The 13,081-nt window shown below is 38.5% G+C and overlaps 1 protein-coding gene across 10 annotated transcripts in view; it reads left to right on the top strand.

Annotated features, from left to right (window-relative positions):
* Positions 1-13,081, top strand: part of ATF7IP (activating transcription factor 7 interacting protein) — a 168,162-nt gene that overhangs the window by 41,597 nt on the left and 113,484 nt on the right. For 6 of the 10 annotated variants that reach the window (XM_073327313.2, XM_073327311.2, XM_073327315.2 and 3 more), the window contains exon 2: positions 10,841-10,990. The exons of the other annotated variants lie outside the window; for them this stretch is intronic. In XM_073327313.2, the coding sequence (XP_073183414.2) occupies positions 10,989-10,990 (2 nt within the window). In that variant the 5' untranslated portion in view covers positions 10,841-10,988. The remainder of the gene's footprint in view (positions 1-10,840; positions 10,991-13,081) is intronic. 10 annotated transcript variants of the gene reach the window in all.

The raw sequence follows: 13,081 nt of genomic DNA, 5'->3' as shown, positions 1-13,081 counted from the left end.
CTGTCAGTTTTACTTCAGACTTTCCACAACCACTGTCTTATTCCTCGGGAACAGGCAGTGCTGTCCCCATCCCCTAGAAGATATTGTTCCACTATGGAAATTAAACAAGTCTGAATATTCAGCAGCTTCACTTTTAGAAAATGTAACGGACACAAAAGACATCAGTTCTGTATTACTTGATATGCATACAGCACCACTGAAATATGATCACCTTCAGGGTGAAGGGTGACAGCTCATAGTCAACAAATGTGTGTTGCACAATAAATGAATCAGTGTATCCATATGTTTGAACGTTGGGTGTTCAGTGACTTTTGCATGTCCTTTGGCAGTTGCTATGTATCTTGCAACAGGTTTCACTGCTTGGGAAATGTAAAAGTGTTAAGTCTTGTTGTTGAATAAACTGACTATATATTCTTGACATCTTTCTCCAGAAGGTTGCATTGTTTTCTTATATCAGATGTCCTGCTTGACAATTTTACAGCAGAAACAAAAATGTGAAACAGAGGTAGTCAAAACTAAACGTTGTTTATTAATTTTTCTTCAGCAGCTTCTGTTTTCCTGTAGAAGAGCATGAAGCCATTATTATTTATTTATTTATTTATTTATTAAGGTAGCATCTAGGGACCCCAGCTGAGATCAGGATCCCGTTATGCTAGGCATTTTTTCAAACAAGGAGAATGTCCCTGCAGTGAAGAGTTTACAACCTTAAATAGTAAAAACAGACCTCTGAGGGAGGGAATATAACATTCAAGAAGAGTGAACAATGTGATAGCCTGCAAATGTCATGTTAGTCTCATAATTTTTTGCTGGTTTCTTTTTTTAAAAAAAAATTGGGTGGGGGTTTTGTTGAGAAGGAAGTAGAGTAAGAAGAGGAAGGGGACATTGAAGGGTGGGAATTAAGAAGATAGAGGAAAGGGTAGCATGGAGGGTAGTTGAAGTGAGACTTAAGTGAAGAGACTGAGGGTAGGGAGTTGGAGGAAACAGTCAAAAGACATACAGGAAAAATTGTCCAGAGTAAAAACTGGAGGATGTGACGCTTTCCTGTGGGTACCCAGAATTGAGGCACCTCATAAAGCACCTGCCCTTAGGATGAGGAAACCTTGTTTGTGTCTGCTGGGTCTCAGCTCCCCAACTCCACCGGCCACCTGCAACACAACTACTCCCCTTTAGTTCTGCTTAGGCCTCGCTGTCTCTCCAGGTTAGTGAAAGGCAAACTGCAACCGCTCTGAGCGTCTCTCTGGAGTGTCCAGCCCCTCGTTCACTGGACACACGCTATTCACAAATCCACTGATTCCAAAGAAACTGTACATCCCAGCTTACCAGTTCCACCTCTGATCACTGCTCCGCTTCACATGTCACTTAGAAATGTTTATAGTGAAATCAAGAATAGGTTTATTTAACAAAGCATAGAGATTCAAAGTAATAGCAATGGAATTATGAAACAAATGGTTACATATAAAATAAAATCATAACACTCATTTTAGAGTCTAAACTTAATTAACAAGATACTCTCATGTCCAATAGTGTTGCACACCAGTGCTTTACAGCCAGGCAGACTGTTACCCTCTTTTCATATGACAAACAAATGCTGTCAGCTTGTCTCCGTGGTGAAGGATCCAGGGTGTCTCTTGGAACTCCTAGATATATCAGAACAATTATTTGTTCTTATTCATAAACAGGACACCCGCTGCTGTTGGTGAAATCAACAAGCGAGGAAAGCCATAGGAAAAAACAATCTCTTGATTAGCATCAGGTTCGGTATGCAAAAGGACCTCCATTGTGAAGCGGACAATACACATATGACCAGACAGAGAGATAAGCGTCTGTTACCTCCTACCTGAAAGGAACCTGTCGGAGTCATGTCATCCCCTGGTCACCTGTATTACCAAGACCTTAAGAACATAATTTTCAATGTAGTTACATAACTTCTAACATGTTATCTTTACATACATTTTGCAATGATTAGGGTGACAAGTGGGCTACTGGCTCTCTCTAGAAACCTCACATATAAGCCCAAGAGATTCCCATAAAACCCTGTTCCCTCTGCCAGTTGGCATCAAGGGGTCCCTGGCTCATGGAAAAATCACGTATTGATGTCATCACTGTCTGAAGGTCCCTTCTGTAGTTGCTTATCTCTGCTGGCTGAGTTCTGGCTGTCCCTTCCCAGCAGTTTTTCTTCCCTGAACTCATGTGGCAGGCAGGAGGGATTGGGCTGCATGGGCCCTGGTGTGCCTGAACGGGGCCTCTCCCCTGCATAGTTCTGGGTCTGGAGTTGCTGCGGGGGGGAGATAAGTCCAGCTGGGTCTCAAAGATGAATTCTCCTATTTCATGGAGTTAGAACAGCGTGGATTCTTCACTGTTTGTGTATTTAACCTTTTGTTGTTGTCTTGATTAATAAATGCAGTATAATTCAGTCGTCTTTAATTTTCTGTGAATACGATGTCCATTTTTAGAATGCAAAGCTAGGACACTTGTCACTTTGGAAGGCAGCTCAGGAATACGTGGGTGTGCAAGGGTGAGAAACAGGCCAATTAGTCCCTCCACCCCCCCTTCTAGCTTTCTGTCATCCCTCTCTCCTCCCACTCACTCCTGGTGGTAGTGTGGCTACTGTACTAGCTTCTACAGTCACCCACTGCTCCTGCTGTCTGGCCTAGATGTTTCTGAGCTGAGCCCATGTGCTGTGTTGTTGTTTTCATGTGGTATGGCCAACCCGAACCTTTGAAAATCATGAGATGTTAAAAAAAATTTTTTGGAGGGGGAGGTGTGTCTTTTTATATATGTAATGGGCAGCACTATGAGAACCATTGGGCATTGTGAGGCTAACACATTTGTGCCTTACAACTTTGGGTGGACAGGGAGAAAGTATCCGGTCACCAAGCTGTTTTTGTAAAACTAGAACAAAACCTTGGTTTCTTTAAAACAGGAAGGGATATTAGCACTGTCTTTCAAAATCAAGATAATGCTGGTAGACTGAGTGTTTGGACACCATCTCTGTGAGTTAACACAGTGTATGTGAAAGATCATCCTAATTCTCCAAGATCAACCACTCTGGGCAGACTTTTTTTTTTTTTTTTTTTTGCTGCGAGCCTTTTGCTTATATCATATGCAGCTGTGACCTTGCAAGTGTGAACAAATCCACAAACTTCATATGATGACTGTTGAAAAAGGCAACTCTTCAGATTGACTATACTTTCTGTATATTTTTAAGTAACTGTATGAAATGCTTTTGTTTCATTATAATTGGAAAAATGAACCAAAATAGTCGGCAATTGACAGTAGGCTCTTACCTTTAATTATAGGCAGTAGCAAATAGACATGCATTTCATTCTTTAATTTGTTTCTTGCTGTAGATTATGGCTAGTTTCCTTTACTTGAAAGTCACCTAATGTAATACAGATTAGTTATACAGGGGGTCCCCAGGATATGTCTCCCTCTTATCTGTTGTTTTGCTTATCCGTTGCTCATCAATAGGGAAACATGTTCCGATCTGTGTCTTTCCGCATATCTGTCGTTGGCTACCAGTGCCCTTCCTCACACCACCCCCAGCGCCTCCTGCTCACCACGATCAACTGTTCCGTGGCGTGCAGGAGGCTCGGGGGGAGGGGGGGAAGGGGGAGGAAGGAACAGGGATGAAGTATACTCAGAGGAGGGGGCGGAACTGGGTGGGAAGAAAGGGGGGGCAGGAGGAGGCAGAGTGGGGGTGGAAGGTATCCTTTCCCAGTATCCATCATTTCGTTATCCTTTGCCCTTTTCAAGAGCACAACCCCAATGTATACCAGGGACTGCCTGTAGAACATTCTAGAACTGTGTGAATCATATTGGAGGAAGTCTAACCTTGCAGGCATTTGCTGTTAAAATGAGGCATTAATTAAATAAGAGGAAGGATGGTCCTTGAAAGATGCAGGTTCAGTTCCCTGCTTTGTCCAAGACTTCCTGTGTGATCTTAGTCTCTCTGTGCCTCAGTTCTCGATCTCTAAGATAGGGCTGATAGTACTTAACTACTTCACAGGGGTGTGGCAGGGATAAATGCATTCAAGGTTGTGAGGTGCTCAGATAATTACAGTAATGAGGAGGTCGGGGGGGGGGGGGGCAGATAAGTAGCTACGGTAGATAAAGAAAATGTAACTGCAGGAAGGACACAGTTACACAGAGAAAGTGCATAGAATTCCAAAGAGATGATCCCCTTCCTCTCCCGCAACCATGAATGTTTTTAATCTTCCAGGCTTAACACTTTTACTCTTTACGCTCAAAGAAAGCTGTCTCTTCAGATACAAATGGTCAGAAAAAAAGATTTGAATCTAAGATTGACCTGGGTAAAAAAATTTCACTGGCATTTTGTATAAACCAAAATGTTTCTTTGCCTTCAGAGCTCCCATCAGTGCCACCTTCTAATTTGCTGTGCGAATGCCTAGTTATATCTGATATAGAATTTGGTGCCCTATGTACCAGGTTCTGTGTGTCAGTGATATCAAAGAGCAGATGGAATTGGTGAGATCAAAAGGGATGATGCTGAGACTTTGGTCTTCACATGATTTAATTTAAAGAAACCTGACAAAATTTTAGTAGAGCTGTTCAAAGTCTGTATAAGTTCTTGCTTTATGGCTAAAATTGTGGCTCTGGTCACCAGGAAAAAGTGAAGGTAATCTAATTTATGCTACTACAGTAATATAGAGGTTTGGAGTACTGCACCCAAAGGATCTTTGACCTCCAGTCCTGCTGTTTGAGAGAGATGTCCCCGGTGTGATCAAATGTGAAATTAGTTACCAGTTTCTGTGGGGCATTTTTTTTTCAGAAAATTTGTGTGTTATCATCGTTATTGTCAAGCCTTTTTAGTGGACTTCAGACAGGATTAGTCTGGCCTCCTCCATATGCCAGGCTTGAATTTGGTTCTTCATTGTCACCTACGTTTTCACATCTTGGGGCTTTAACTCACATATTATATTTATTTTCAGAAGTAGATTTAATCTCTGAATCAAGGAATTAAATGTTGACATGGTATATAGGAATTTTTTAGCATGGACATATATCTTAGATGTGTAAATAAATAAAGACAGCAAATTATTGCTCCATGACTGCATTTAAGCCTTTCCAAATGGGCCACAGTTGAAGGGAAATGCTGCGCTCTTGAGTATACACCATACAAGCTATTTGTTTTTTGTGGCCCAAGTCCCTTTTGCTAATACACTTGTGGTTTCTTTCATTTAATTATAACTGCTTCTCTTGTTTCCTCTCAGGACTGAACAGAGTCAATAAAATCATCTGTTTATGTAGCAATAAGGATTGAAAAAACAGTTTTAAAAATATACTGTAGTTGTAAGCCTGTATTAAAGTTGTAAAGGTGTTTTGTTTCTAGATAGTATAACTCCTAAAGGGGTTACTACATACTGTTAGTCCTCATTATGATGGACTATATTTGATCAAGAGCAAACAGACACATGAATTCTGAGAATCATGTCTGTACAAGACTTAATTAGCCCTAGGCTAAGGTATTTCAGGCTTCAATACCTATGTTCCCTTTAGGATACTCTGGCAAACTAGACATTGATTTTTTCAGTAGTCTCTGCCCTTTTAATGGCTGCAATACTGACTTTCTGTGATGGATATTTTGACAGAAACTCCATGTTTTGTTTGGGGTAGTTGGATGTCAGGTGGAACCATCCAGCACAGCTATGGGCTATAGTAAATCATTCTTCTCCCTCAACACTTTTCCTTGTGTATTTAAAATAGAACTCAAGCTGGTTTTATTATTAGCAGTCCAGATAAATTTTGAGAATCTTATTTAAGAAAGGTTATTATGTTCGAATTAAAATCAGGATGTCTCTGGCTTTGAGAGGGAGAGTTTGTGGGTGTTATGGAGTAAAACTTAACCCCAAATTTAAATGAGCTATTTTTAATTAAAACACAAATATATTTGCATTAATTTAAATACATTAATTTTAATAAAAGCTTAATAGATGTGTATCCATATAAACCAAAAAAATCTTCCTACTTTATAGAGGATAAAAATGTAGGTGCAGTATTGCAGGAATCCCTTCACTAAGATCTCTCTAAAAGAAGGTGGTATAAAGTAACTATTTACCTTTTGTGGTAGTAAATACTAATTTTAATAGGATTCAGTAATTTTAAGTGTGAGTAACATATGCAACTATGTGAATTGGAACAAAAAGATACAAAGGAAATGAGGATTTTTTGTTGTAAGTTGATTGCTCATGGGACTTGGGCAGCATTTACCTGCCTACCCCCTGCCCTGTCATGTGAAAGTATTGTTCATATTGGGGTCTTCCACCTATCGCTGAAGAATCTGATTGATATAGTCAACAGACAAAATCAGGTTACTAAATTTGATAATCAGCGATCTGCTTCTTGACAGCAACTCCTCTCAGTGCTTTCAAGCAACAAGAACTGTGTTACCATTTCACAGCTGGAACCAGCACTATGCAGTTCTTCTCTTCTAATGTTTGATCAATGAGATGTGTTTAGTTTTTAAGAGTTTCCAGTTGAAGAGATCAAATATGCCTCTGCCTTGTTTTTATGTGAGTCTGTTGGCCTCTGGAAAGCTTCATCTGTTCATTCAGATGGACTCGTGTAGATCATATGTGGCACCTACACCATAATTCTGCTCAGGGCGGTCCCCACATCCCTTACAGTGGGTCTTCAGCTTACTCATGGCTCTGGAGACAGAACTTGGATCTCTCAGTCTAGGTGAGGAGAAACCATTGACCCTGAAGACTTTGATAGTACCTATTTTTTCAGTTTTTCCTGCTGTGATGTCAAATATTTATTTTAAATGAATAAAAATAATAATTTAAATTGTCCAGAAAATGCAGAAATGTAAGTATTGGATGTCATGTGAGGCGTATCCATATTACTAGTAGTCATTTCATTACATGAAAAATGTAAATAATAGGAAAATGCTTGATATTTGATTTCATATGTGTATAACTGTCAAATTAAAACCAGTTTGCTTGTAGACGAGACAGGGTACTGCTCCTCAGTGAGAGCTGCTCCCTTGCAGCATTTTAGCTTTCAACCTCATGAAGTTTTGGCAGTAGGGCTGTACAAAGAAAGGCCACCATTTTCTTTATAATGGGGTGGTTGTAATTTTGTCATTCTCATACTCAAAAACTGAATAATTATTGTGATTAAACTTTTAAAAAATAAAAAAAAATCTTCATGTACAAATAATAGGCATGGAAGTTTTCTACTCAGAACTGAAAGCCTCCTGAAAGTGTTTGCTCAATGCACAGCAATGGTCAAAATGCAAACAAAACATTAGCATTTATAAAAATGAGCTAGAAAATAATACTTGTACGCCATCAGTTCTGCTGGGAACCTCAAGCTTGGCTTTTCCTTGCTGAGGCGTGTATGGCTCGTGGACTACTTGAGTTTGGCAGCACCCTGATGGGGATGAGCATCAGATACTCTGTTGGGCTCTACCAGGCTTCTTTGGGTTGACTCCTTCTTGGTTTGGAGGAGAGAGAGGGATTGGTGGTAGTCTCCCAAAACTACTTGCTTAAGGTGCCAAAAGAACTATCACTGTGGATTATACAAATCTTCATATGTTCTTCTCTCTCCTTTCTTACATACTCTGGCAAGCAATGAAATTAGGTAACAATGAAGTATTATCATTGGTCATTTTTAGTTAGCACCCATTGAAATAGACAAGGCATGTCACACTTCTTAGTTATTGTTTCAGGTTTTGCAATCGTAGGCATGTCACTGGATCAGTTACAGTTGGTTTGAAGCAATCTTGGTAACCTATGAGCTAAAGACTTTTTTTAAATGAAAGGTTAGGGAACAAGAAGACAGCATAAAAGATGCTGGTACACAGTACTGCCGATCAGTACCCTATTTTTGATCTCAAGGAAGCATTCTGGCAAAGGGGAATTGCCAGAGCACAGCGGAGTAGAGAGAGCACTGTGTTGTCAAACCCCTCAGAAAGCTGGTTAAGTTTATAGCTCCTTTTCAATGCCGAAGCAACATAAAAGAGCCATATTTTTTGGTGTGATATATTTACTCACTTCCTGTTTCCCATTGTGAGCTCCTCCTCAGTCAGCCTGAGTAATGATTCATTTGTTAAGCTTTGACAGTCTTTTTACTTGTTCTGACTGTAGAATTTGCTTTGTGGCACAGTTAGGCTGAAGAAGTGGCTGGGCTGTAAAAGCTTATGATTGAAGTTGACAAATTGAAATGCAGTGTGGAAATGCTCTTTGAAAAATTTCTTGAATCTTTTTCTTTGAGTGCATAGTTTTATATTTTTGAGTTGACTTGAATGACACACAATTTCCTGGCAGCAAAGATAAAATAATAACTGGCTGACTGTTGACCTTAGAGAATTAAATCTACTATCATACATTACTAGTTGAAATACATCTTACTCAACTCTGTGCTTGAGATTGTTGATTTCTTACTGTCATCGATGTTTGTTAGAAAGTGATTGTTCAGCATTATAGAAACATGCGGTATCTGTCATTATCCAGGGCCATTGTTCATACTAATAAATTGAAGAGCTGGCATTGGGTGTTTCTCTTCCCTTTGCCATTAGTAGTAAAAAGAAAACAACATTGGTTAGCTATACCTGACAGCAGTTGATACTTACTGAAAATATTTAGTCTGTAAATATTAGTCAAACAGCTGCTTTATGGGTAAAGGACCACACCAACCAATAAAAATACAAAATAATTGAGTACCATTTTTCAACAGAAAGTGACCTAGTAAATTTTTATGACTATAGATATGGTTGATAAAACTACTACTTATAGAAACCTGTTTCATGAAAAAGTGACGCTTCTTCCTTCCAACATTTATTCTTTAAAAGTTTCCTAATGTTCACATTTCTTTTGTCTTCCTTTTTGGTGGAACTGAATACTTCATTTATGTCGTGTATTCATGATTCTGCTCTGTTGAAGGATCCCAAACTATTAACTGCTCTGTCTATGTTCTGCATGCTAGCAGCCATCTCTGGTTACAAAAATAAAATAAATAAATAAAATAAAAATCCTGACTTAATTTGTACAACCTAGAGGACAATGTTTGTGTGAGTGTGTGCACATGTGTGTACATATATGCAATAATTTGGCGGTGAAGTTGGTGAAAATTGGACTGCTGAAGTTGATTATCTCGGGGGATGAGAGGAGGTCTCTAGTAAAACTTCGTGGATACTGATCTTTGCCCTACTTAGAGTAATTTCAGAAATATATTTGCGAAAACTTTAAAAATTGCTGTATGCTTACCCCCCACCCCACCCCACCCCATGCTGGATTCTATTTTATTACCAAGAGACTTTGTGTGTAAATGGAAGCTTTCTTTTCTATGTACAGGCTGCTCACCATGCTAAATTCCTTATGAGAAGAGTCCTGTAGTCTGGAATCTCTGCTATTGCTCCTCATTGTGTATCTTGTGGGCTAATGGTCTCCTCAGCAGAAAGATGATTTACAAGGCAGGAGTAAAATCTCAATTTGAGGGATGCCACAGTCCAATATGAATGATGGTCACAATCACTTCCATTTTAGTGGATAGTATTGTCAAATGTTTGGTTGTAACATCACCAAATTAAACTGGCAGAGATAATAGGTCTAGCATAACAGTTTGTGTTCACACCCATTTGCATACTCACACCCGTTAATTATGGAAAATAATGAGAAAGGAAGTATAAAAATGTATATGACAGATTATAACTATGAAAATGTCACTAATTTTTTTTTGTTTGCTTGAGTGTAATGGGGGGCTTTAATAAAATGCTTAATGAAAATGACTATCCTAGCTTGGCTTTTTAAAACTAATTTTTCCTTTCTTAAAAAAGCACAAACTTTAGAAAAATGTATTATACAATATTTAACACCTTTGCCTTCAGTGCAGTATTTGAAGACTGTGTGACGCTTCCATTTCTTGTATTTGCAGAGAAGTTGCTTATCTGTCTCTGCTACATAGCTATGCAGTTTCAGGTGTAAATATTTTTTGGAAGGACATATATATTGTACTTACATATATGTAAATTTTACAAATTGAGGGAGGCATCATGGATTGGCTTGAAGTCGGCTCCCATTTTCACACCCATTCGAGGTCTCAGCCCAATGTACTGATTCTATTTTTAGCTTGTTGCCAGGCAGATTTTTATATGCCTCCTTCTGGTTGTTCAGTCTCCAGCTACTGATAGGTGTATGCAAACTAATCTTCAGCAGCCAACCAGAGGGGCTATGCAAATCTCCGCTCAGTCCTGTGACATCAGACTAGTCAAGTATAGTTTCTGTTGCTGGGAGAGCTGATAAGGTGGCAACATGGCTGCAGGGGGCTCTTTTTTGGGTATGTTTTTTACATTTACAAAAGATTTTATCATTATTTAATGTAAAAGTAAACAAATGCCCCCCTCCCCCCCGAAAAAAAAAGTAATCAGTATTCTAACCAAATTTTAATTACAGGAAATAAAACGTCAACAAGTTTTGAAGGTACAAGAAGTCTTGCCTCCTTGAATTATATTTGATGGATTTGGTGTGTTTAGTAGTGGCAGTGCATAGGTGACTAGGTGTAGTAAGTAAGAAAGCAAACAAACCAAACAAGCCCCAGCAGGTGTACATCATCTCTCTGCAGAAAGCAAATCTTCCCTAGAGAAAAACAAGCCTAGTATATTAACAGCATGTTAAGGTTCACATTTTTGAGAAATTGAAATGCTCTTTTACGTAGATTTTCAAATAGCCATTTTTGGTTACCAAAAGAAAAGAGTTAAAAATATTAATGTTTGTATGACACATAGTAAGTTTAACACAATTTCTTAATGCTACTGCTTATTTTACAGTTTTTTGCCATTTCCTCTTCACTCTCTTCTTTCATTATGTCTGACAAGTGACCTCAGAGGGCTGCTGTTAATGACATCAGATTCTTCTGAGATGAGCTGTCTGATGCCACAGTTGCAAAGGCTAAGAGGTCAGAATTGCATCACTGCAGTTAGATGCACGTAGTACCTGGACTAATTTAGAAGAAAGCTATTCTAAATGTAAGTGTAAATGCCTTACTTTCTTCATTAAAGTGCATACTGAGTTGGCTCTAACAGAACCTTTTATACTTACGGTGAAGAGGCCTAACTTGGAATAGTGAATTATATGTCTGTTAATGTTCTCTTGTAGCTTTAGTCGTCATGTGTTTTGTGTAAGTATTCACTGTACATTTCTTCCGTAATATAGGTGTGGTTTAGGTGATATTCTTGTAATGTGTAGAAAAACTTCAGAACAAAAGCGGAATTGATTTTTTTTAAAAACAATTTTCAAGTTTTTTTCTTCGTGTAGAAGCTGTAATCTTTTTTTACCCTTTGCATAAGAATGATTAGTTCAAGTGTGCAATCGGTATTTTTTGGTACATGTTGTATAATTTCATGTCACTTGGGGATTTCAGAAGTAGCTATAGTCTTCAGTTTTACAAGGGATGTGACATTATGTAACAACTTCCTTTGCATAATTAACTCCGCTTGATATTGTTTAATTATGTTACCAAATGGGGGGTGGTAGTAATGAATCCTGTGTTTATGTCAAAAGTGCAAATAAGACATATACAACACCACAGATGTGTTTAAAATGTACTAACTCATCTTAAAACTGTGTTAACTCAAATTGTATTTATAAACAAACGTATTTGGATGGCTGTAAATGTCACCGTGTTAGAACATTCACTTCTGCTGTTTTACAAATGTGTGGTAGTAGCAATATTTATACGTAAGGCTTTGAGGTGTTGCAATTCATGGAAAGCTGAGGTTTTGCATTCTCTGTAAAGATTAAACCCTATAATAGTCCTAGGAAGAAAAAAAAAAAATAGACTAGCGACTCTTGTTGATATGGCTAAATTCCCTTCAAGAAATACTGCTACTTTTTATAATCCAAATAAGCATTGTAATGTAATTCTAAGAACAAGTTGAGGCTCTTGTCTATATTTTATTACAAAGGAGCGTGTGTGTGAGAGACAGAGAGAGAGAGGATCTGATTTAACAAGTTAACAAACTGATTGCTTTTAAGCTCCTGAATTGTTTTTGTGGTGCTTACTAGAATGTGCATTTTTAATGAAAATACCAAGTTATTGGGAGAGATGCTCTGCACCCACCACTCTCCTCCTCTTTAAAAACAAATATATATTTTGGGAATGAATGTTGTTTCTACTTCTTATAGCATCTGTCAAGACAAATAGTAGTGGACAAAGTTAGGTTCAACTCTGTGGAATTGCTTGGGTAAAGCCAAAAGATTTAATTTGAGTAAATGCACCTATACAGAGCAGCTGCCCTGTAATGTAGGAAGAGTTCTAAAATTAATGTCATAGTTACAGGTTCATTAAGCCACTTAGCTTATCTAGGAGACGCAAGACACACAAAATTAGGAAAAATCTGAGCTGTTACTTCGGTGGGGGTGGAGGAACTGTTCCTCAAATAGAAATGGTATTGAAAAGGTGAAAATTATTTTGAACTCAGGTTCTGTTTGCGAAGGCCCAGCTTCAGCAAACCACTTAAGCACATACTTTTAAGTGCATGCTTAAGTGCCGCACCGAGGCCATGTCTACACTAGCAAGCTTACTGTGGCACAACTGTGTTGATACTGCTGTGCCATTGTAAGATAGCTTGTGTAGTCACTCTGTGCCTACAGGAGAGAGGTCTCCTGTCAGCATAATAAAACCACCTAAACTAGCAGCATTAACTATGTTGGTAGGAGATGCTGTGCACATGAGTGCATATGCTGGCGAAATGTACATTGCTCAGGGGGTGGTTTTTTCACACCTCTGAGTGACAAGTTTTGCCAACATGAGGTAATGTAGACATGGCCTGCATAGGAATGGACATAAACATGTGCTTTGCTGAATTGTGGCCTGAGAGAAGATCTCATGTATTAAAAAATGATTATCTCCATTGTCTCAATTTGGTTTTAGTCTCACAAGAGGAGCAGAGCTTGAATTGTCTGTTGGAATAGTGGGAAGAATGTGTGCATTATGAAATATTCTAAGGGAGAAAGGGTTAACCACTGCAGTATTTAAACTCAGCTTTTTTCTTTTCTTTTTTTTTTTTTTTTTACCATTTTTAAAAACTAATATCTACATTAGTGAAAGTTTGTAG

Source organism: Lepidochelys kempii, chromosome 1 (genome assembly GCF_965140285.1).
Source record: "Lepidochelys kempii isolate rLepKem1 chromosome 1, rLepKem1.hap1, whole genome shotgun sequence".
Lineage (NCBI taxonomy): Eukaryota > Metazoa > Chordata > Testudines > Cheloniidae > Lepidochelys > Lepidochelys kempii.
Note: the sequence above shows the minus strand (reverse complement) of the source record. Positions and strands in the feature narration are given on the sequence as shown.